The sequence below is a fragment of the Notolepis coatsorum genome, assembly GCF_963971535.1.
Source record: "Notolepis coatsorum genome assembly, chromosome: 20".
In the NCBI taxonomy this organism is placed as follows: domain Eukaryota; kingdom Metazoa; phylum Chordata; class Actinopteri; order Aulopiformes; family Paralepididae; genus Notolepis; species Notolepis coatsorum.
In genome coordinates this window covers 45,093,222-45,119,668 of record NC_140184.1, presented here as the reverse complement: position 1 = coordinate 45,119,668, position 26,447 = coordinate 45,093,222, and the positions used below count along the sequence as shown (strand labels likewise).

The 26,447-nt window shown below is 43.2% G+C and overlaps 1 protein-coding gene across 1 annotated transcript in view; it reads left to right on the top strand.

Moving 5' to 3' along the window:
• LOC311247357 (neuroplastin-like) overlaps nucleotides 1-12,310 on the top strand; it is a 63,104-nt gene extending 50,794 nt beyond the window's left edge. The window contains exons 7-9 of the mRNA XM_084337729.1: nucleotides 10,931-10,952; nucleotides 11,078-11,155; nucleotides 11,264-12,310. Coding sequence (XP_084193855.1) covers nucleotides 10,931-10,952; nucleotides 11,078-11,138 — 83 coding nt within the window. The 3' untranslated portion in view covers nucleotides 11,139-11,155; nucleotides 11,264-12,310. The remainder of the gene's footprint in view (nucleotides 1-10,930; nucleotides 10,953-11,077; nucleotides 11,156-11,263) is intronic.
• The last annotated feature ends 14,137 nt before the right edge of the window (nucleotides 12,311-26,447 follow it).

The following is a 26,447-nucleotide window of genomic DNA, read 5'->3' as shown; positions in this document are numbered from 1 at the left end:
CGCCGCAATCAGGATCAAGGACCTGCGCTCCTCAACGTACCCGCCCCAACAACTGACCTAACAGATGTATGGGGAAAGAATCCCAGGCGGCACAGCATCGGTCCCAGACCTGCCTGACTATGTCCGGACGTAATCCCCACCCGTCAGGGTGAGGACCGCCCCGCGACATTACACCTGTACCCACATTCACCCTGCCGGGGATGTGGAGAGCCCTCAGGCCGCGCAGATGGAGAACGCCCATAGCCAGCCGCCCGCCCGCCGCCCGGTGCAGACGGGGGGAGCGTACTCCTGACGTCGTATCGTCCGTCCTGACTTGCCTCTCACCGGGTCTATTTCCATACTGGAAAAGAACCGCCTCCGTAACCTCCTCCTGGGGTGAAGAGGAGGCCAAGAGGGACCACGGAATGAGCAGATGCCCTCATACCGAGCAGGCGTATCACGGACAGCGCCGTAACCGTCCTAGGACGGAACACGCTCTGAGAGGGATGCCCATAGCACTCCACCCGTTAACTGGGAAGAGGAGTACTCTACTTCCAGTCTACAGCAACCCCAGGCTGGTAGGAAACCTGCCTGGCATGAGACCTGACGATCCACCTTGACCGCCAAGGACCAGAACGTCGGCAGGGCAGAATACACTTCGTAACCCCTGACGACGCATAGGGCCTAGTGCGGCCTCCATGCACTTGGTGAAGATGCGGGGAGCCAGAGAAAAGCCGAACGGCAGCCCCTGGTACTCATACGCTAACCCTGCAAAGGAAGCGTAGGTAAGCCCTAGGACGGAAGATCGGGGATGCGAACACGCATCCTACAGGTCTATGGAGGAGAACCAGACCCCCACCTGACAGTGTTCAACAGGTAGGAGACAATCCAAAAAATGCCGAACCTCCCCATGGGACAGGTCCAACATGGGTTTGACGCCCCCCCCCCCTCCCGATTTCTCAGGCACCAGAGAACACCGGGAGGAAAACGCCACGACGATGGCTTGCTTCGTCCACAGAGATCGGATCTCGTCGACCAGAGCGGTCACTGCTGGTGACCCTGACAATAGAGTCTGTACCAAACCCGAAAACGGGTGGGGTTGTGTAAATACAAGTCCCCGCCTCAGCGTTCTCTCCATCCACCTCGACATATGGTACTGCTGCAGGGCCGCCTGGGAGAAATGCGAGGCCCTGTGCGAGATTTAAATGCGAGCCCCCCCCCCCCCCGAAAAGGTAAAAAATAAATAAATAAAAAAAATATATATATAATTTTTTTCTTTTTTTCATACAGTCAACATATTCTTAAATAATAGCGCTGCCCGAGGCTGGGCATGATACAGTCAACATATAGCAAGAGAGAGAGCGAGAGAGAGCTCCCGTTCTACAGTCAATATACAGTGTACAGAGAGAGAGAGAGAGAGAGAGAGGGAGAGAGAGAGAGAGAGACACATTGGAAAGAAATTGAAATGCTATTTGGCCCTAAACAGAGAGTACACAGTGGCAGAATACCTGAGCACTGTGACTGAAGATCCTTGACTAGGTACAGACTCAGCGAGCACAGCCTAGCCATCGAGAAAGGCCGCCATAGGCAGACTGTGTGTGTTAGAAAGAGAGAGAGAGCATGTGTGTTTGTCGTGTGTGTGTGTTAGAGAGAGAGCATGTATGAGAGAGATAAGCAAAGATGAGCCCCTAAAAGGATATTCAACTTTTAATGGAAGAACAAAACAGAAGGAAAAGATAACTTCACAAAGGCAACATGAATATACATAGATCCAAAAGGACAAAGATCAACACTTAAATCCAAAGAGAAGAGGGTCTATACCAGAGAAAACAGCTAAACAGCATTCAGCTAAATAGGCTAGCCAGGTACTGACACCAGGCCACACACAGCTTTGGCCAACGGCCCAACGCTACCCAAGCTACACAAACGACCAAGACAATTCACACACAGCACATGTCGTATCTCCAAATGTTGTGAAGTAACATATGTTTTGCCTAGAAAAAAACATCGTTATTAACAAAACATTCGGGAGGGGAAGGAAGGAAGAGTGGGGTAATGTCATGACATCTTACCTGCATGAGGAACGCAGGGCGAAAGGCCGCAACACAGGTCTCCACGCTGACGAAAGGTCTCTCGCTGGCGGGACAAAAAGAAGCTATGGCCGGAGCCTTGTCATGGTGCAGGCCCGACTACATCTTCTGTCAAAGATGATGTCGTAGTCAGAGTGCCAGGGCCTGCTATTCTCACGGCTAATGTCAATGGTCGTAGCACAAGCTAACAGCTAACTCTAGGCTAACTGATAGCATCAAACTAACGTTCCCAGCCGAGCGCAGCCGGCAGCTAACGTCGTAGCTAAACAGCTAACTGGCTAACAGTTAGCTCAACCCGGCTATCGCTAACCATTAGCTAACGCAGAAGCAAGCTATGCGGCTACCACTGAAAAACTGTACAACATGAGAAAAGCAATACAGGTGCTGACACCAGGCCACACACCGTTAGCTACTAGTACTACAACAGCTAGTCGGCCAGTTTGGCTCCAGAGAGAGAAAGAGAGAGAGAGATATCCACGGCAGGAATAGAATAGAGTGCATTAAAAACTCACCAAACGTCCAAGAGGATGGAGACAACCGCGTGGAGTTGACGAAGTTCATCTGCCGAACGACCATCTTCTTCATCTTGGCATAACAATGCTGCACGCGCTGTCTCTAGGTTAGCTAACGCAAGTTAGCCTTTAGCTAAGCTAGCTACTAGCCGACATCATCATGGCTATATCCCGACTGAACCACACTTAATATTATAACGTAGCTAATGGCTAGCCTGACTGAACTGTCTAACATGCAACAACTTTCATCTTCAGTCCATCTGCCGAACGATGTCCTCTTCATCTTGGCTGGCATAACCTAGGCTCCAATGCTGCACGCGCGAAATAGTCAGACGCTAGTGATGGGTTGGTCATGAGCGACTCGTTCATAAGAGCCGATTCATTGCCGTGAGCGTGAGTCGAATCGCTCACGTCTGGCAATGAGTCGGTTCACGCCCCCCCCCCCCCCCCGGCACGCACACAGACACACACAATGAACTCAACAGACGCTACCTTACCTGGCTGTAACCCCTCCCCTCATTGAAACCAATTCTGCTGCCTGCAGAGCCTCAGAGCCAGGAACGTGTCTAATGTGAAATATATAAGCATATAAGCAAAACTAGATTTTAGGTCTGTGATGAAAAAGGGCCTCGTGGGAAGGGGGGCCTTGCAAAAAATTAAAAAAAATAAAATAAAAAAAAAATAATAAAAAAAAAAAAAAACATATTTATTTAAATTTTTTTTTTTTTTGTGGGGTGCCCCCCTTCCCGCGAGGCCCTGTGCGACCGCACTGCTCGCACACCCCCTGAGGCGGCCCTGTACTGCTGTAGCCATATGTGATGACACTCCCAACGCACCCGCCGCCATGTGGCGCAGGTCCGCTAGGAACTGTAGATAGGCGGCCCGATCCCACCCGCTGTGCGTAGCCAACCGTGAACCCGTGCGAGCAGAGCGTTCCGTGTCGGGAAATCTGACCCTGACACTACCCACGAGGCAATCGCACCCAAGGGGGGAACCCGACAGAAAGGGCCGGATTGATACGGGGGAAGGGCCGGTTTGATACGGGGGAAGCTGCCATCAGTTCTAGGTGACAAAAACTCCCCCACTGAACACCCCTCCAGAACATGCTGAGGAGTTGTTCTGCAGCCGGACATGCAAGGTGTGAGGCCCCCATGGGTTCCTACACACCGTAGCCCTGCAGTGATATTACTACCACCCAAATCACGCGCCTGCGAGACCACTGCCAATCTTTCAGGAGTGGGAGGCACCAACATGATACCTGGCCTGGCGAAGGCGAGGTCGGGGAAGCCCGCACTGTGTGCCTCAAAAAGGTTTCGAGCCCCCCTGCTGACAACACTTATAGTTGACAGACGTAACACCAGGCTCAACCAACACAGCTTATGGTGTGGGAGCCGCTTGACAGCACAACATTCTCACGGACAGACCCAGGCTCAGCCATCAACTGGGTGTCAGCCCCTGTCCCCATGAGAAGCGAAAAGTGGGGCCGACCGCGCTTCAACGAAGGCACGCGGCCCGCAGCCAAAGGAAACAATCAGAGCCCCTTTTCCGCTGGTGTTGGGGGAGGGAGTGATCGGAGAGCGGGCTGCTCGCGACAGGACAGCGACGGCTTGTATATTCCAAGCCGAGCTCATCCAACATGGCCGATCCCTCGGCCGCCAAGGCTGTCGGCCTTGTGGACACCTGTCGATTCAACGCCCAGGATACCTCTGGCGGGGGAAAACATGGCCGCCTGTTGAGGGCCTCGTCATCGCCGCTGACGAGGCCGTGCTCTCTCTTCTTCTGGCTGTGCGGTGTGAGGCGGTGTGGGGCCTAGGACAAATACCGCCCGCGCTCCAGCGGAAGACCAAAATCCTCTGCGGAGAGGGGAGCCCTGAGCGGTTATAGCTTGCGGCTAGGTCAAAGCTAATAACGTCAACAACCTCGCGCGATGTGTCGACGTCGGCTGGCCCTCAAGGCCCCGCCACCAGACACCATTTTTTTTATAGAAAAAACAGCAATTCGAACACAGTTACTAATCGCTGCCAATTCCATACCGTGGCGGTACAGGCTTTAGCAGCCCACCAGCCACTCGCCGGGCCGACCCACCTCATGGCGTCGGCTGGGCGGGGCACTGTTTCAACATGTCAAAAGCAAAGGACTGATGCTAACACAGAGCACCAGTGGTGGTTGCAACCAGCAACCTCCACTGTGGTGTGCACCATGAAGGGGTTAATGAATAAATGAACTAACACCACGAACATACTGTAGAATGGGCAAGCCCATGCACACAACGTTATGGGGAGGCGGACCAGAGAGAACCAGTCCCGCATTCATTCATAATATTCACAACAGCACACCAGCCCTAGACCTCAGCCCATTTACCCCTGAAGGAAAACAAAGCCCCCCCCCGCACTACTCCCCCAGTAGACACCGATTGACCGTCAGCATGAATGGTTGAGAGGAGGGAAGAGTAGTATAGACAGACATTCCTGTAGCAGAGAGACAGAACAGAAACAGTAGCCCAATATAGCATAGCGTTCAACGCTAATGTGGACAGAAAAACAGTCAGCTGAGCCACAACACTGGCCGCTGCTAAATTCCATCCTGCAGCAGTATAGCTCTCATCAGTCCATACTGCCACCCGCCGGGCCGACTCGCTCTCAAGCATCGGCTTCCGGGTGGGACACCGTCCAACCCCGCCGGGGCACAGGATCGATGCTACCTGGCTACCTAGCCACGGCACACCCGCCCTGCACCCTGTTGTCAACCCATTTACCCGTAAAAGGGTAAAATAGGACTCAGCAAAACCCCCCACATTAGCTACCGACTGACCTTCATCAATGAACCGGTTAAGAGGAGGGAAAAGCGGCAACATCCCACGGCGGGGAACATTAGAACAGTGCCCAGTATTTCAGCATTAGCATTAGCGTTAGCATTAGTGTTTAGCAGCACACTCCAGGATCGCTTGGAAACCGTCCACTTCAGGGGAACGTTCACCAAACCATCCCGCCCCAGGCGCCGACACACAACTCGGTTGTGTAACAAAACAACCAGCATTACTAACACTAGCATCAATGCCTGATGACACAGGGCCTACCTGTGTGCGAGCCGGCTCGATAGCCAACCTCGCACGCAACCTCGTCCCTCGATCTGCTGCCACAAGACGAAGGAACATCAGAATAGACCCGACGTGTCGTTGGAACATACCCCAAAGATTCCAGGGGTAAGCAAATCTCCGTAAGCACTCAATATTATCTAAACTTTTCATAACAACTAGTTGCATAGGGTGTCATGCATCCGCTATGATGGAAACGAAAAAAGAGGAAGAGTGAGTGGAGGCCACGCCTAGTACTATATAGTACGGCAGTAGGGCGGGGCCTGGCAGGTGCTGGGTGTATTGGTTTATTCGTTGATGGAGTACACTAGGTACATGAGATGAGGTATATCTCGGTATGGCTTAACACTTTGGCTGCCTAAGGTTAAATTCATGATATACCATAGATTGCCAGCGCAATTTGTCTATGGAGAAAGTCCCCTTCTTTGCAGGGCTATAACTTTTTAAATTCTATTGCTACATTGCCATTATTAGGGCCCATTCAAAGTCCTATATGTATTGTTCATTGTGTAGCAACGTTAAACTTTTTCATTCACATATTCATAGTAAAGTATGGTCTAATGTATAAGTATGTTTTCATCTCTTTCTGCAGCTTTCTCCAGAACGTGATATATAGCCCCAAATGCATTATATTGATGATGAAATACAGTTTGATGGCAATCAGCGCGATATAAAAAATTCCAACTAGACGTACTTCTAGAAGTTACTACACGTCATCTGATGTTGACCGGATGGGCGAGGGGGCGTTTATAATTCCGTGGGCAGCGTTATACCAATCATCTAATGTGGGTCAAATGTTGATAATAGCAGTTAGTATCGAAGACGGTAACGTTACACGCTCAAACTCACCCCAGTCTCCGCGCGCCGTTGGGCGATCATCGTAGAGTAGAAATCTTATCATTATGGGATATATTTTTACCCGGTCCATCTCCAGTTTGTATAATGGTATATACGTCCAAATCATGTTGTTTATCGAGTTATTGCCAATCGATCACCGTGTAGCGTGACGAGCCAGAGTCCCATGACCTATAGTGAGCGCCCGGAAGTACTACGGACGTCTAGCACAACCTCTATGCCACATCCTGTTTGGCGATTGCGCCGATCGGCCACCAGATGGCGCTCCTGAACCGCCAGAGAGCTCAGTGGGTCCTGCTGGTGGATCTCAGGCCAGCGGAGGGGACATATGAATCCGATCGCAGATTTTTGAAATATTGATATAAGGACGACGTAACGCGTCCTCCGGCAACTTTAGCATGGCCAGTAAAGACGTCTAAAGACGGTTCCCGGCAGCCAAAGTGTTAAGAGCGGGACGCGATGCCAGTACGAATATATAACCCTCGTTTTTGGAATTACAGCAGAAAAGCTTAAAAACATACTTATATTCTAGACGGTATTAACACAACAATGTATGAATGAAAAAATATAATGTTCCCACATCCTGAACGATAATCGATGTTGAATGGGCCATAGTAATGTCAATATAGCAATAAAATGTAAAAAGTTATAGCCCTGCAAAGAAGGTAAACATCTCCATAGGCTTACAGTGGTGGCAGACTGGGTATATTGATGGGTATAACCCATGGCGCCCAATGTGTTAAAAAATAAAGTTTTATATATACTGTATGTTTTTAAAGGAAAACTCCAACATTTTGGGAAATTAGCTTATTTGCCATCTACCCTGGAGTTAGACAAGATACATACCTTTTTTCTTCTCTGTGCATGCGGTAGGAGTAGCAAGACGTGCACCGTTAGCTTAGCTTAGCGTCAGTCACTGGAAGTAGGTTCCTCCATTAGCCTAGTTCCCAACGTCTTCCTACTCCTACTGCATGCACAGAGAAGAAAAGGGTATGCATCTCCTTGTCTAACTCCAGGGTATATGGCAAATAAGCTAATTTCCCAAAATGTTGGAGTTTTCCTTTAAGGCAATCAATATATACAGTCAGAACTCAAATAAATATTGTGATGTGATATTTTGGGCATATTGACTAGCCCTAATTTATAGCCCCAATGGGCAAAAGAGTGGTTCAAACCTAATACTGTATCTCACAAAAGACATACACAGTTCTTGAGAGATTCCATTGGCTCCACAATGTCACAATGGAGCCAATCAGAATTGACCATAGAGGAAAGTATACTGTTGCTAGTGAACTTGTGCATATTCATGAGCTCTACCAGCGGTGAATAACTGACTTCAAGGGACTCACTTCCTTGCCACAGTCATCATGGGGAGGAGCACTGTCAAACATAGCCAAATATTAAATGCTAATAACCTTTACAGACACACATTCGGCAAACAACAGGGGGCCTACAGCTAACCTTTTCATTTGCTATGTCTGTGTCTACTCAACTACACTAATGGCTTCATCAGGACTCTTTTTGTCCACCATACTGAAAACAAACATTGTTCATGATTCTGAAAGCCAAGTAGCCTGTGGCTCTACCACCTACAATATCAGACCCAAGATATGACTGGTTACTATTCTTTCCCCTCTTTCCTAATGGCATCATTGTCTAAATAGGTGGTAAGTGAGAGATTCTGCATGCTTTTGGAGATTTTCTTTCTCCATCAAGTTCTATCTGTGTCTATTAAAGGAGAACTCCACTTTTTTTGGAAATTAGCTTATTTAACATCTTCCCTGGAGTTAGACAAGAAGATGCATACCTTTTTTGTCTCTGTGCGTGCATTTTAGCTTTGGGAATAGACGCTCCGTTAGCATAGCTTAGCTTCATCACTGGAAGTGAGGCAGGACAGTAGCCTTACAGTGCCTTACAGTGTATTGCAAGGTCTGACATTGACCAAACTTGATATGCATGACCTTGGTGGGCTCTAGGTCAACTCCTGAAAAGGGGGTCAATGTCAGACTTTGCAATCAAAAGTTAGGGGGCTAATAACCCTTGCCATAATTTCAGTGCGCCCCCTAACTTTTGATTGCAAGGTCTGACATTGACCCCCTTTTCAGGAGTTGACCTAGAGCCCACCAAGGTCATGCATATCAAGTTTGGTCAATGTCAGACCTTGCAATACACTGTAAGGCACTGTAAGGCTACTGTCCTGCCTCACTTCCAGTGATGAAGCTAAGCTATGCTAACGGAGCGTCTATTCCCAAAGCTAAAATGCACGCACAGAGACAAAAAAGGTATGCATCTTCTTGTCTAACTCCAGGGAAGATGTTAAATAAGCTAATTTCCAAAAAAAGTGGAGTTCCCCTTTAAGCCTACAATCCATCAAGACCATTATGATATTTGCCTTGGAAATCTTCGAAAAGGAAATAGTTGAGCCTGTTGTTATATAGTGATTTTGCTCAAAATAAATAATTTCTCCATTCACATTCATTTAAATGGTAAATGGCTGCTTTTTTATATAGCGCTTTTATCCAAAGCGCTTTACAATTTGTTACTCACATTTTGACCCATTCACTCACACAGTCACACATTCACACACCGACGGCGGAGGCAACCATGCAAGGTGCCAACCTGCTCATCGGGAGCAATTAGGGGTTAAGTGTCTTGCTCAAGGACACATCGACACACTGCCCAGGAGTGGGAATCGAACCGGGAACCTCCGGATTGGCAGACGACTGCTCTACCTCCCGAGCCACTGTCGCCCCCATTATTTAGTAGGGCCCATGCAGTTGAATATGTTTTCACAAATGACAGCCAACCTATAAGCCTAATAGCCTATCCTTCACTGCATAGCAATCATATTTAGCCTATTGTAACATCTAAATGGCAGATTTTACACTGTGCAGAACAAACGAGGACTTTAATTCTTGATAAAGAAATGAAACAAAAAAACAGCAACAATCAATCAAGTTACTACAGCCAGACACAGAACAACATACACAAATGAGAAAACTAATGAATGCAGCATTCATGTGTGCTCCTGCCTAGATAAATACTGTATACAGTGTTAGTTTGCTATGGTTTTATCTACAGGAGAGATTAAGGTGGATTATATTTCCAATGTGTCACACCATTCAAATCAGAAATGAGGCCTCACTACTCACTCTGTGCAGTCGCTCTAAAACCTCCTTTTAGCTTCCTGTGTTCACAGGAGCTCCGTCCCATATCTGTGTGCATTATGAATTCTGCCATCATGATGGCTTGGCTTTGTTTTGAACACTTGTATATTGCATAGATAAGGGATTTGAGGCTAAGGTTTAGACTTCCATTATATTTTACAGAATGTTGAAATACAAGTTTTTACTGTGTGTGATAATTTGGAAACAACAGGTTATGAAATAATGATAATGTGTAAACTAAATACATCTGCCCCTTTCAAGGTACAGCTATTGTAACTGGTTATCTAATGAAATAAAATGGCCATTAGTGTTGCTATATTTAATCTCACATAGTAAAAGTCTGTATTTGTACTTGCAATTGCATTATTTTAAAACATCCAGTAGCTGGATATCTATGCACTTAAAGCTCAGCTGGTCAAGGGTTGAAACAAGGGGGGATGGAGGGATGTGCAGACAGATGTGCGCCATGGTAACATGCTCAACCCCGAATTGCCTCTCAACTATGTTGTTTTGTCTAACATTGTAACCATAAACTGCTCCATATTAATTATGTGGAATGCTGCTGCTCGCATACCTGTGGCTGCATGTTCCTAAAACAAACTCAGTTTTTAATGTTAGCTAATCTATTGACACATTCTCATCTGTATGATGAACATGGGCCGCCTTGTCGTGTGGGTATTGCACAATGTGGAATTCATCAGCACTTGCTAATGATCCTCTAGCAGGTTATCATTACTGTACATGAATCACTGAGCAACTGTGTCTTTGGATACACGGTTATTTTTAGGGACACGTGTATTATAAAAAAAGATAAATAATAAGACTCTAAGACTGGACCATATCGTAGAATTATGTAAATTCCAGATAGGAATTAAAATGTTCTTTAACAAGAAATAATGGTCACTTCATGTTGAGAGGAACCTACAGTATAATACACATTGGTGTAAATCAATCATAATATTACACTGATGTAGTAGGCCATTTCATGGCTGAACTAATTCAGTATGCCATGGCTAAATTTAATTTAATTCAATTCAATATAAATGGTTTAGATTAACCTATAGTGAGCCAACCGGATATCTTTTTAAATTCACAACACAGTTATGAAACAACACAATATGAAAAAGGAACCAACAAGATTCAAATTGCTTGTATAGTTAGCTTTAAAAATATGCTGTTGTTTACCCTTTTTCTAACCCCCCGCCCGCCCTCTGTTTTCTCCTCATTTCTAAGATGACGAACCAGCTGGACCAATGTATGTATATGAACACCATTATAATAACACTGATGTATGTGAACACCATTATAATAACACTGATGATTCTCTTGAGCTTGAGATTTCACTACTCTCAGATCACTTATCCATATTTCTTTACTTAGGAAAACAAATTCAACAAACAACCACAAAGACAAAAACATTCGCCAGAGGAATCCAAAATAAGCCATTTACTCATTGAAGTAAGTATGTATTTGTTTGTTTTTGAGAGGGACGGAAGACGGAACCTAAAGAAAACTCATTGGTGGGATGATTATGCATATAACACCTTGCCTGATTTTCCTTTACAGATGCGATGACAAAACTGCAGATTTTGACCATGTGAAGGGTATCTGAGGAAGGAGCCCCAGGCAGTTTTTAATGAAGCATATCTTGTCTCTTTTATGAGAAACAATATCAGCGTAACACTGGCAACAAAGAGAACAAAATGGCTGTCTTAAGCATGCCTTATTCAGTCTTACGTGAAGATTTCAGGATGAAGATGGCTAAATCCAATATGGAGGTGTACACATTTTAAAAAATGTGGTGTTGATGTCTCCTTAATTCATTTTATCATGTCCTCAGATGAGGTGATCCTTTTTGTATTACATATCATGTAAAATGCATGCAAGATAATTACGCAATAGGGTACTCAGAATAGGCATTTTCTGTTGTTATCCCCTCATGTCAGTATGGCTTTTTATGTCAAATTACATATGTTTTTTTTTTTTTATCAACTTAACAAAAAAATATAGTTTTATTATTGAAGAAATGTGTACAGCATATCATGGTCATTTAACTATGTTTGATTTTGTGACAGGCCAAGTCCACTTTTAATATAACTTTTATTGTGAAGCAAATGCTTCAATGACAGACAGTATTTAATTGAGTGATTACAGAAAATTGTGTGTTAAACTAGTCAAATGAAACAACAAATAAGTGTATTATTTTTATTTTATTTTTCCAGAGTAACTTAGATGTCTTGTATATGTTGCAGTATGAGTGTTCAAATGATAGCAAATATTTTATATTTCCCAATTTCATTCATTCCTTTTTATTTTTGTTTCTCTTAAATTGTACAGCATGGCTATAATCCTATGCAATATGTATTCATAAATAGATATATTGAGGGCAAGTTGTTTTACTCAGTGAAGCTTTAATATGGTTGGATCACTTGGAAGCTGGTATAGCAAAATGCACTGCTGTAGCTGCATGACTCCTTTCTATAATACAGTGTATCCATGTGTGTTGAAGTGCAAATGGACCTGCAGTGGGTGGGAAATGGGAATGGAAGGAGCTGAGTATATAGCCACGATAAAACATGAGACCAATAATTTTTTCTGAATAAAAAGCTCCAAAATTAATAAATGTTTGTAAGTTCTTTCCAAAACAACTCAAGCAGAGGCAAAAATGCCCTCTTTCGAATGTAAATCATAACAATCAATGTCTAAAACAGTTTAAGAAGCAAGCATTGAAAATAACCTGACCCTGCACCAACACTCCCACCTGACAAGTGTGTGGAAGTGAACAAGTGACTGAATTGACCTTAATCCTTTCGGCCGTTGGCTGCTGCTGCTGTTGTTGTTGTTGTTGTTGTTGTTGTTGTTGTTGTTGTTGAGACTTCTTTAGTCCTGGAGAAGTTTCTTCAGTTCCTTCTCCACCTCCTCTACAAAAGCAGGGAAGCTCGGGTCCAACAAGCACACACTCAAGAAGGGCTCCAGGTCGCCATGTGACAGGGAGCTGTGGTGATACATCAGAGGCAGAGCCTGGGCACGTTCTCCCAAGTAGTGCTATGGAATGATACAACACTCATATTTCAAGGGGAGCACAGTCGTTGCCGTTATTTATAGTTCATCTTTCATTGGACTAAATTGCAGTGTGCACAACCATAAAGTCACGTGTCAGTCGAGGACACTCATTTTGGTGATCCTTGGTTAACCCTTTGATCGCCGAAGACGCCGAAACTCGTCATTCCCCGCCATGCTCATTCTGCCGAAGACGCCGTAACACGTATTTGATATCAATATTTCAAAAATCTGTGATCGAAATCATATTTCTCTCCCGGAGACATTATATGTAATGGTGAGTCCCTCTCAACTCTCTAACGGTTCAAGACCGCCATCTGGTGGCCGATCGGCAGATCGCCCAACAGGAAGTGACGCGCCAAACAGGAAGTGCTCACCCATATTTCGTCCGGGCACTCGCGATCGTTAGCAGGACTCCATCTTGACACAGTGAACACCGATCGGTGCAAATAACTCGATAAACAACATGATTTGGACGTATATACTATTCTACAACCTGGAAATGGATCGGATATTTCGACATCCCATAATAGAAAAAATTCTGTTCCACGCTCATCTCCCAACGCCGCGAGGAAGATACGGTGAGTTTCAGCGTTATTTTCTAATGTATTCTATACTAACTGCTCTGATGATCATATCACCCACACTAGATGAATGATATGACGTTGCCCACGGAATTATAAACGACCCCCCTGCCCATCCGGTCATCATCAGATTATACGTAGCATCTCCAGTTGAATTTTTTTTATCTCGCACAGATTCCTACCAAACTGTATTTGATCATCAATATAATGCATTTAGGGCTATAAATCAAGTTCTGGAGAAAGCTGCAGAAAACGATAAAAACATACTTATACTTTAGACCGTATTTTAGTATGAATATGTGAATGAAAAAGTATAACGTTGCTACAACCCTGAACAATAGATATAAGACGTTGAATGGGCCATAATAATGTCAATTTAGCAATACAATTTAAAAAGTTATAGCCCTGCAAAGAAGGGGAACTTCTCCATGTTAAATAGGGGCTGGCGAGGGATGGTAAATTATGAATTTAACCCCGGCGATCAAAGGGTTAAACTGCGGGGTGCGGTATTAAATTGGCCATGGGACGGCGAACTGAGGCAGTAAATTCAATAATGGCAAGTCATAACTTGGTACACACAGCACCTAATGAGTAGAGATGCACCGATACCACTTTTTCCACCGCAAATACATATTTGAATTTTACAATATCAACACATAGTATTCTACTGTTCTGATCCATTACCTTTACTTAACAGTACAGACTTAAATGAAAACGGCAACATTTGGGAAATTAGCTTATTTGCCATCTTCCCTGGAGTTAGACAAGAAGATACATACCTTTTTCTTCTCTTTGCATGCAGTAGGCTTCGGGAACAGCCGCTCCGTTAGCGTAGCTTAGCTTCATCACTGGAAGTGGGGCAGTCCTTTACCCTGAAGTTCCCTACAGTCACGAAATACAATCCAAATACAACTCCAAAACGTTCCTGTAAACATGTTGTGATCTGTGTATTTACCACGTGGAGAAATAAAAAATAATTGAATTCGACAATTACGTTTTCTAAGCAAATATAATCTGAACTATTTTTTGCCGAACCACTCCTGTCTGGGCTCAGTCAGTGACACTAAAGCAGATAACGAAGTATCTACTATACTTCCGGTCGGGGGGTTTCTAAATAAAAGAGCGATGTCTAAAGCACCGGAAATGTTTATTTTGTACATTATCTAACGTTAACACGAACCTAAACTAACGTTACAACTAACCTAAAGTTAGATAATGTACAAAATAAACGTATTTCCGGTGGTGTAAACGTCGCTCTTTTATTTTGAAACCCCCCGACCGGAAGTATAGTAGATACTTCGTTATCTGCTTTAGTGTCACTGACTGAGCCCATAAGGAGTGGTTCGGCAAAAAAAATTCAAGTATATTTGCTTAGAAAACGTAATTGTCTAATTCAATTATTTTTTATTTCTCCACGTGGTAAATACACAGGTCACAACATGTTTACAGGAACGTTTTGGAGTGTATTTCGTGACTGTAGGCCGAGGACTGTAGGGAACTTCAGGGTAAAGGACTGCCCCACTTCCAGTGATGAAGCTAAGCTACGCTAACGGAGCGGCTGTTCCCGAAGCCTACTGCACGCACAGAGAAGAAAAAGGTATGTATCTTCTTGTCTAACTCCAGCGAAGATGGCAAATAAGCTAATTTCCCAAAATGTTGCCGTTTTCCTTTAAGACCATGTGTGGGGTTATTGGACAAAAAACCTTTGAGATATAATAGAGTTTTTTTTCATTACAGAGGTCTATGTGCCAAAGAAATGCAGAAACGTAAGCACTTCGCTTTCTGCCATGTTACACTCAGATGTTTGTATTAGGGAAATTCTCCTGATACAATACCCTGTTTTGGCCTGGTATCAGCTATATAGGTGCAACCCTACTCATGAATAAGATATTAGTGAAGTACTATGGGTTCACTACCCACCTTCAAAACCACTCTCAAAGAGCACCTACGGGAGACTGCAATTCGAAACTGGCCCCTGTAAATGTCCAAACCCAACCCCCTCCAATGTACAGTTCCCCCACCCCGCCTACCCAACCCCCCTCCCCCCCCCCCCCCCCACCCAACCACCTCCAATGTACAGTTCCCCCCCCCCCCCACCTACCCAACCTCCTCCAATGTACAGTTTCTTCCCCTTCAAATGTATATACTCTCTTTTTATAAACAGTACATTAGATCTGGTATGTCATAAATGTCTAGATGTAACAGTACTGTCTATCTGTATGTCATGTATGTCATATATGTTATGATGAATTGAAAATGAGGGACCCTGATGTAAACAAGACAATCAATCAATGGGCATTCAAAGAAGTATCGAATCGATATTCAACATTGAAAACAGGTGCTTCATCATGTTGCAGCATCTTACTTTCATTTTAGTATTAATTCTCTGTATATTCTCTTTTTACTTTTGACTGTCAGTACCTGCGTTAGATGCTTGATGGACAACGATCCGCGGACAGCCTCAGCTCCTGTGGCCTCCTCCGACCCAGTCTGATTACACAAGTTTCAACAAAAATATAAACTTCAATTGGGTGGGTCAACATTATGGAAATGTGCTTACCTTCTTCTCCAGAGTCAGACAAGAAAATATATACCAATTTCCTCTCTGTGCGTTAGGTAGAAAGATATCTGGCTACAAGCTAGGCTAGCTTAGCACAAATTAATGAAAGCGGATACAGAGCACTAGCTTGCAGCCGGATAGCCTTCTACTGAACGCAGAGCAAGGAAACTGGTATCTATCTTCTTGTCTGACTCTGGAGAAGACGGTAAGCGCATTTCCCATAATGTTGGCGTGTTACTTTAAGAAAATGAATCAATTGCTTCATTATTAATTGAAAGATATCCAACAGTCTCAGTCCTTTCATCTTCACTGCAAGCCGTAATTGTGTGTCTTTTTGCTAAAGGTCACCCCATGACATTCAATGTCCATAGCTGAAGTGTTCTTAAATGAGACACTGACCCCCTGCACTAGGGGCATCACTCCTGGCTGGCTCTGTACTCAGATTTCTCTGGTTAAATAAATACTCCTATGAGAGTTATGTGTTTCTCAGAGAGGTACCAATTACGGTACACTGTGTGCAATATGGCAATTAGCCTAGACACGGAAAATGCAGTAAAATGTCAAATTAAGTTAATTTGTTCATAAAAGCTATTCCATGTGCTGACAAAGTCAGCCTTACATACATTGTTAATAGCTTAGTAGGCCTACATTTTGATGTGTTTGACACACCGACCTTCGGAACCTCCGGAGTTAACTGTACAATGGAAAGAATCACAATATTTTCGACAGGCTTCATGAGCCAGCAAAATTAGACTACTGCCTTAAGAACAGAACCATGACCATGGGTAGTGCCATAGCGAACACAAGTGATGCACCACCTTAGACCAGTGGTTCTCAAACACCTTAGACCAGTGGTTCTCAAACACCTTAGACCAGCGGTTCTCAAACACCTTAGACCAGGGGTCGGCAACCTGCAGTTCCGGAGTGCAGTGCGAGGCCCCCCTTCCCGCGAGGCCCTGTGCGACCGCACTGCTCGCATACCCCCTGAGGCGGCCCTGACTGTATGTATGTAGGGGCAGGTACAATAAGAGCTTCCTTCTTCCTGTTGCTTTCGGCCATGGAGTTTAGTGTTATATTATTATATTTATTTATATTATTTATTATACTATGTTATATTATATTAAGTGAAATATATGTACTGAAGACACTGTTGACTGTACCAATTCCATGTACGAATAAATAAAAATGAAATGAAATGAAAATAAAAAATTGCGTGATCAATGCTTGATGGAGTAATATGGGGTTCTTAACCTGATAAATCAAAAGGAAGTATCTTAAAATAACGTATATTTTTACATCTATGCAAATGCATATTGTGGTGGAATTTTAGCTAACAATGACCCAGTTGGAACTTTGAAAGAATGATTACTTGAATCAAGGATAGAAGCTGATAAGCTAAATGTATTATCTGTGCACAGAGTCTCACTTCAGTTTACAAGGTGTAGCTGAAAAGAGACGGTTTAAATGCAAAGAGACAGGATACCGGGGGTGGGGGGGCTGCCCAGAAATCAGACATTTCTAAGAAGCTGCGCTTCGTATGTTAACCCTTTCACTACAGCACTACCAAATGATTAACCCTTTCACTGCAACAATACAGAAGGTTAACCCTTTCACTGCCACACGACAAAGGGTTGACCCTTTCACTACCACACTACAGAAGGTTAACCCTTTACTATCACACTACAGACGGTTAGTGTGATAGTAAAGGGTTAACCTTCTGTAGTGTGGTAGTGAAAGGGTTAATAGTGGAATTCAGACATGGCTGCTTATGTCTGGACAAAAAAATGCAAACCTACAATTTCTAACAGGAAACAAGCTTCCTGTGTTGCCCTGGCAACAGGCAGTTTTGTCGTTATATTTGACGTATAGCAGGATGTGTGGGGGACTGAAAGTAACACCTGTGTATCTCCTTGCATCTTTACGAAGAAATATAGAACAGAAAGACATAATGGGCGGCTGGGTGGCGCAGCGGACATTGAGCTCGTCACCAATGCAAGAGACAGCAGGTTTGAATCCGGCTGTCGGCGTTGCCTCCGGCATACTAACTCAATTGGCAGAGTTAGCGGGTGGGAAGTCGAAGGGTGGTAGTCTGGTCGTTGTGAACAGCGACTCCTACAGGTTGTTTGGGGGGGGGGGGGGGCAGTGTGAGCCTCCTACACGTTACTCCTCGCCAAATGAGAGTCCGCGCTGGCAGGTGAAAAGATGTGACAGGCTGCCTCCACATGTATCGGAGGGGACATGTGATGCAAGGCTTCTATCCTCCCTAAAACCGGCCAGTGGGGGGCATATGCGAGCAACGATCAGGACAGGGGAGGGAGAATTGGCACGAGAGGTAAATTGGGATGGGGAAAAAAAAAAATCACAGAAAAAGAAGGAGAAAAAAGTTGATAAAAAAAAAACAGAAAGATGTAGGCAATTTCCACAGAAGTGTATTGTAGAAATTTTCTGAGCAGGGTTAAAGAGCAAACAAAAATAAAGATTTTCCTATCACAATATGTAATATTTGTAACCTGAAGTAATAGAATAGAAGTAATGAATACAGAAAGTTATTTAACAATATGTAAAGGAGTAGTTATATTTATTACCGCCTCTCTTGGCTTAACGTTGAAAATAGATTGTCTTTTAATATACTTGTGCTGTTCAAGTTGGTCATGAGCAGTAAGACTCCTGTTTTTATACATAATCAGATTGTTTTTAGTAATACTGTGCACGAGCATTACACTAGAGGTTCCAGTAGTGGGCAGCTTGAATTGCCAGGTCCTAGAACCAGCGCTCTGGGGAGATCTTTTATTTTTAGAGCATTAACTCTGTGGAATGGCCTGCCTCGGAACCTCTGCTGCATTTACAGTAGATTCACTTTTAAAAAGAATCTTAAATTGTTTTTAAATAGTTTTTAACACTGTAAAGTGGTTTTTTGTTTTTGTTTTACACTAATGTAATTTTAGCTATATTAATTGTTACAGTAGGTTCATTATGCATTGTGTGTACTGACTTTTAATAATTTTGTTTTTTTGCAATGGTGATTGTTTTTGTGTTTTTTTGTATGTGGACCCCAGGAAGACTAGCTGGTTGCTATCGCACCAGCTAATGGGGATCCCTAATAAAATCAAATCAAATCAAATCAAATTACATTTACATTTGGCCCTTTGAGGGCAACCATAATGCTGATGTGGCCCTCTGTGAAAATTTGTTTGACACCCCTGATCTAAAGAGAGACTGATGAGGAGGGCTTTATGCACTCCCTGCTGAATGCAAATTCAACCAAACCCCACAAAATTTCTGCTTGCAATTTTCTGGTTCTCACAAAAAACCTTCGGGTGGGTCTGTTTAAGCCTTCGTCCTAATCATTCCTACACAGCTTTTGCCTAGTTTATTCTCTTGCTAAACTCTTTAGATGCCAAGCACCTCCACCTTAAATCACTCGCTCACTCATTCACAAGATATAAAGTTATGTCCTGATGAGTGGTTCACAGTGACTGTGTGCCTTTGTTCATTATATGCAAAATTACACTCAACTTGTGTTGCATACAAAAGCTTTATTGTGAATGGAATATTCTTCACATATATATGAGACTAATAGTATACACACGCTCCTCCTCCAGTTTGGGGAGAATCATGCATACATTTTTCAACAAATTATTAGGGGAGAAATATTATCCAAGATACTTCCACTCTAAACCATTAAAGGAGGCGTGTCTAATATATGTAAAATATGTGTAAGTATTATCATACAGTGGTATAAGTATTAGAGAGCTTTACTTATATTTAAAATGCATCTATTTATACTGGCTAAAAAGGTCCCATTCTGCACCTCCTTTTGTTGTCCTACTGCTTGTAGAGCACCTTCTAGTCGATGCTGTCCTCCTCTCAGGGTTGCAGACTTATCAGGTCTACAGTACAGTACCTCTGCTGTCAGAGATGTTATTACAAAGGCTGAGGTTTCTTCAGTAGCTTATTTAGAAGGGCTGACCATGTTCTGGGACTTTCCATCCAGCAGTTTCCAAAAGCATTGGCCTACCACATCCTACTCCTTCTCCTGATAAAACTTGAGCAGATTCTCTTTCCTGAGCAAATTTCACTCCTAATGCTCCACTTCTTGCTTTTAGTCTCTTGTAGTGTTTCTCACATTTTCCATATACCATAAAACTTAAATTAATAGCCCAGGCTTTTAGTTGGTTCACTCATTGAACACAACCCAGCCTATATTTGAGACAGGCATCTATGTGGGACCAGCCTTTAATTCCTTTCACACAAAACATTTACTCAATTGAGCAAAGATGGCAAATACTATCAAATTGTTTTATTTAAACCAGTGTGCATATTACCCGTGTAAAAACATATAAATTACAAATCAGTGATCACTCATTTGATCTGAGAACACATTCTCGCATGAGGGCAGTCGGGAGGAATAGAACAATGTTGTTCTCAAAACAGTTTTACCCAGTTTGTCTAATGGTGAGTAAAATTATAGTTGCCATAGTTATGTTGTGGTTAACATCATGCACTAGGAAGCATTGAGTTGTGATGATGAGGAGCAGTGTTAAATCATGGACGTTTTACGGTATTTGTGAACTCTTTACTGACCCAAATAGTTCTCCATTTCCAAAATTGGATTTATTATCCTAAATGTAATAAGATCTCACTTGCTACACTAAGTCATATTGTATTTAATTAATGCTCGCTCACCTACAGTAGTAGTTGGTGCTAATGCCACCCATATAAAAGGCTAAACATTTCTGACAGAATTGTAAATAGCACCATCTAGTGAGGACGAGATCACTTTTAAAAAGAACAGGCAAGCTACAGTGACCAATTTTCAAACTTTTGAGCAAGACCCAATAAATAACCAATGACCAAATAATGATAAAAAAAAATTTAAAGGAAAATAGCAATATCTCCAAAATCAGTCCCATGTCTTTTAACGTTATAATTTACAGCATTCTGCAGGTAAACATTACATAATTATTTTACATCCAAATTAAACTACAGATTTCAGCTAGGCCAGGGAAAAGGCTATTGGGGTTCAACTTGACATTTGCCAACACTTACATCAAAGACCCTCTGTGGTTAATTTACCTTTATTATTATTATAGTTTGTGCATGTCTTGATTATATTATTTACCGATTTGTGAAGTGGTTTACCTTCTTGACTGATGTGAGTCCAGTAGGAGGCTGATTGGGAGTTGGGGTGCGGCTGGGGGCCGGTGCAGGACTCTCCAGAGGAGAGACAGGCAGGTACTTTCTCAGTTGGAGTGCTGCCTCCTCCACAGCGGCACTCCCACCAAACTGCAGCCTCATGACACGGCTTTCTCCCTACAGAACACACAACCAATGATTGTATAGTGTAGCCTATTTCCTTCTTGGTACCTGATCCACGTGACTGTATTCATTGCTTGCATCTACTGTTGGGTTTTGAACAAGACAATAAATACACTGACAATTTATTTTTAGATCTATAGCAATACAAAATGATTTACTAGTAATTGTCAGGACAGAGAACATGCATTTTTGAATTCACATAAAACGAAGGCATTATGGTAGAAATGTTACTGCCAATAACAAACACACACAGAAGGATTTCAGTGCATCTCACAATTCACCTTAATCTTTAGATGAAATGACAAAGTGTTGGATTTCTGTTGCACGTTGATTGAGTCTCCAGTGTCGAGCAAGGATAAACCATCCTAAATAAATACAGTGGAATACATTTCATTGGCAGGCAAGCAATGTACATAATAGGAATCAAGTCGGTTAAAAATAAATTAGATGAAGTTACACACAACGGTCTCTAGGAGGCTCTATTTACCCAATAACCTCAAGCCTCAAACAGTGATGATTATAAAGCAATGATAATAAGCATTTATTTTGGGACGTATGCTATTATGCATATCATCAGGTGACTTGGTGATTTTAAGTTTGAAGATAATTATTTACAAGAATCAGCATTATCCTACTCAAATTAATTAGGAAACTTGAAATAATTTATTTTGGAATCATAAAATGCAGATTTTGAGTGTGTTAAATACCCATGTCTTTACATTCAAATATGAAGGCCTATCAAGTATCACTATTGTCTCCTGAAAAATCCAAAATAATAAGGATTAGATAGATCTACCCATATACTATAATAGCATGTACAATACAAGTGCTATATACACCACATATTTACATTTCTATCTTTATATTACTGCATATATGTATACCTATATTTGTCTGCATATAACCTCTCTATATACTTGCTTGTACACCTGCACATAACCCATAGCTCGGTATGGTAGCATGTACTATAATGCTGTATAGCTCTACCATATATATAAATGTATTCCTACTGCATATATATACGTATACTCACCTGTACTTACCTGCACATAGTCCCTTACTATATCTATACATATCCCACTCTTACTAGTTACGCTGTTGGCCAGTAGTAGTCATACTGTCTCTATTTATATAATACAACTATATACATACATCTGATTAGCACTATACTCAGTAGTACTAATTTGTATATTTTGTACCCAGTTTAACCAACTGATTCAGATTTCTTTATTCACCATATTGTATATACAAATGGAACGTGATTCGACATTACAGTGCATGATTTCTTTCACAAATAAGAATAACATAATAATAAATAGTTATAAAGTGCAAAACAGGACAGAACAGTGAGACAACGATAAGACAATAAAGTGCAGTCAGTGGTTGGGGACATGCACAAAGTTTAAGTCCAAAAGTCCAGCCCTAGCAGCTCGCCATAGAGGGGGGGGGGGGTGGAGCAGGGAGACACACCTGACTCGTTTACCAGGCGAGCTGCCGAGGGGAAGAAACTGAGTCTATGGTGGGACCCAAGTGTCTTGGGCAGTCATAGCCGCCTGCTGTGGGGGAGCATGGTGAGGAGGTTATGTCTGCCATGATCTTCCTCGCCCTCCTCAAGGCCCTGGTGGAGTGTAGGGACTCGAGGGAGGGAAGGGAGCAGCCGATCACCCTCTCCGCCGAGTGTATCACCCGCTGCCGCTTGGTCTTGTCCCTGACCGTGGCTGCAGGGAACCAGGTGATGATGGAGAGGGTGAGGATGGACTGGATGATGGTGGTGTAAAACTGGACCAACATGGTCCTCGGCAGACTGAGCTTCCTCAGTTGACGTAGAAAGAACATCCTCTTCCGGGCCTTTTTATTGAGAGCGATGGTATTCAGCTCCCATTTCAGGTCCCGGGAGAGTGTCATGCCGAGGAAGCGGCAGGACTCCACAGAGGCCACCGGGGTGCCTCCCAGAATGATCGGGGTGGGGGGGGGCTGCCTTCTGCCTGAAGTCCACCACCATCTCCACTGTTTTCTGGGCGTTAAGGTCCAGGTTGTTGCAGCTGCACCAGCTCTGCAGCCTCTCGATCTCCCTCCTGTAGGCAGACTCATCCCCCCTGGATATGAGACCCACCAGGGTGATATCGTCCGCAAACTTCAGGAGCTTGACCGAGGGGTCCAGAGAGACGCAGCTGTTTGTGTACAGGGAGAATAGTAGTGGGGACAGAACGCAGCCCTGTGGGGAGCCAGTGCTGATGGACTTGGGATCGGAGATGTTAATTCCCAGCTTCACCCGCTGTGTCCTGTTTGTCAGGAAGTCCGTTATCCACCTGCGGGTAGAGTCCGGCACCTGCAGCAGGGACATCTGATGCTCCAGGATATGCGGGAAGATGGTGTTGAAGGCCGAGCTGAAGTCCACCAACAGAATCCTGGCATAGGTCCCTGCAGTGTCCAGGTGTTCCAGGACGTAATGCAGAGCCATGTTCACAGCATCGTCCGTGGAACGCTCTGTACGCAAACTGCAGGGGGTCCAGAAGAGGGTCTGTGATGGACTTCAGGTGGGGTACATTGTATATTGCTGTTGCATTTTACTGCTACATTTGCACTCTGGTTGGATGCCAAATTTATTTTCGTTGTACTGTACTTGTGCTGTATAATAATACATTTTAATCTAATGCAATCGAATCTAATCATGAAGGCACCCAATAACCCTTCATGTAAATTCCCCTTCAGTCTCCATCGAGGCAAATGAAAGAGTCAATTGACAGAAGCACTCGGTATTGAAATATTCTCAGCATTTACACAAGTGCCAATCTATAAACCGCTAGTCTGGCATCTCCCCTGCGAGGGCTCTGGCTGGGTACTATGGTGTGGCAAGAAGGCTCCCTGAGCCTTTCTTCAGTGTGCCATTACTGAGGCTCCGGGTAGAGGTTGCGGTTCTGCTGTCTGCAGCCTGGCATCTGCCTGACTAGTGCTTAGATGTCTAAGTCACTCATCTGTGCCAAGGCTGACAACAAACCATGAACAGACAGGACAACACATGCAAAGACAATGTTCCATCCGGCCAATAGGATATTTTTATAGAGTGCTCGCAGAACACTTTCATCTGACCATTTGCTTACAAAATCTGATAATGCTGTTTTTTTTCTCCATCCCCTAATTTGTGGTTTGTTTACAATACAGATAAACTCAATATACAGATATATGCTACTCTTTCTACCCCTATTGAATCCATGGATGTCGTCATGTGTGGAACCACCTTTTGAGAACGTTTGTAGCACAAAAGAAAATCTTGGTATTTGTAAAAAAAACTTTTTTCCTCCCCAGTTTTATTTGAGTATGTTGATGATTAGGCTATTTCATTACAGTCTTTCTAGGCTATATGGGGAAATTAAAGTTGATTAGATTGACCATTTATTTATCCTATAGGGGGGGAAAGCAGCATGTTTACAAATTACCAATAGAGACAAATATTTAAAATGGGAAGCGCTCAAGATTCAACACTCACACTTGCAAAAAGAATGTAAGCATAAGAGTAAGAATATAGGGCTCATTCAGATCTAATCATACAATGCAGGAAAAAACACCAGTTTCCCAATCTTCAGAATGGGGGTATTTGCATTGGTACCGCATGGGGTTGCCCAAAAACGAGTGGCATTCTACAAGAAAGTATAACTCGAGTCAGCCTTTGCCGTAACACAAACTCTCCCTGCGATCACAGCAGAAGACGAGGGATTGGGAGTGTCTTTTTACTATTATGTACTCTACTACTATGCTACTATTCTTATACTACTACCCATCTTGCTAATATGTCTATTAGGGGTGGGGGAAAAAATCGATACGTAGTAGTATCACGATACTTTGCGTGGCGATACTGTATCGATACAGGGACGCCAAGTATCGATATTTAATTATTCATAAACATTTTTTAATTATTATTTTCTTTTTTGTATAAGGATGTTGCATTGTTCATTTCAATACCTGTAATAGTACAGTAGTCCACACACACACATGTGCATTCAGTTAAGTTGGAATATGACTGTAATACAAACAGTTCAGTTTTTCAGGTACATGCAACACAGATTACAGTGTTTACATCCGTCTGCTTGAGAAAATACCATGTTCTGCAATAAAAATGATTGAAGTGAGATGAGATGAGATGAACGCCCTCGAGTCTCATTGAGCTACTTCTGGTCAACGTGCAAAAAAAAGATTATTTTTTCATCCGTACATTTCCGTTTGATACCGTTTTGAATATGAACATAGTCCGGCCGCTTCTGAGCAATTCCAGGGAAAAGACACGAAAACAGCGTTTTTGTGTAATTCAATAAACACGTTGTCATTTTTCGCCTGATTATCAGATTTTCCTGAAATCAACGCTAGATCATCACTATTATCCTTCGGCAGAACAGCCATACACATAAACACATATAGCTTCAATCGCAGTAGAAATAAATATCAGATCAACGCAAGCTTTCATATGGTGTCCTTACCTGGGCCCTCATTCATCAACGTGTCTTACGCACAGATTTGTGCTTACCCTGTGCGTACGATCATTTCTAAGCAAAGAGTGGGATTCATCAATTTCAACTTGAACTTGACTTAGTGCTTATGTGTACGCACAGCTCGGACCACACTTAGCTGACGCCCAGTGGTAGAATATATTATTACAACAAGGAAATGAGCTTCCGTGCATAATAACACTGGCATGTTCTGTATGAACCGTAGTTCATTATAGTTCATTGTAAAATAGCAACAGTAGTGTAATTATGGTCAAAACCCTATAAATAGCATTTGGAATAATAGATCTTTCTCTCAGAATGAATGCAGCATGGTTTATATAGCGTTATCGGAATATACAGGGTGTAGGCTACTGACTGACTGCGCTCCGCGTAGCTTGATTGATTGATTGATTGAAAAGTTTATTAACAGATTGCAGAATGGGTACAGTACAGTACAGCTCAGTACATACAATTGTTAAGGGGATGCAGACCAGAGAAAGACTTTCGTCTTGTTTACATCAGGGTCCCCCATTTTCAATTCATCATAAATCATAAATCATTGCGCACAGACCGCAGAAACACGGGAACGTTTAGATTATATTTAAAAGGCTTTACGTTAAACGAAACAAGTGGAGTTTCGAAGCTGTAAGCAGAGTCATATGAACACCCACGATATAGTGTTCTTCCCCCTTTTTACTGCATAAGAAAGAATAGAAAACGCATTGCAATGACACCAGATAGTGGAC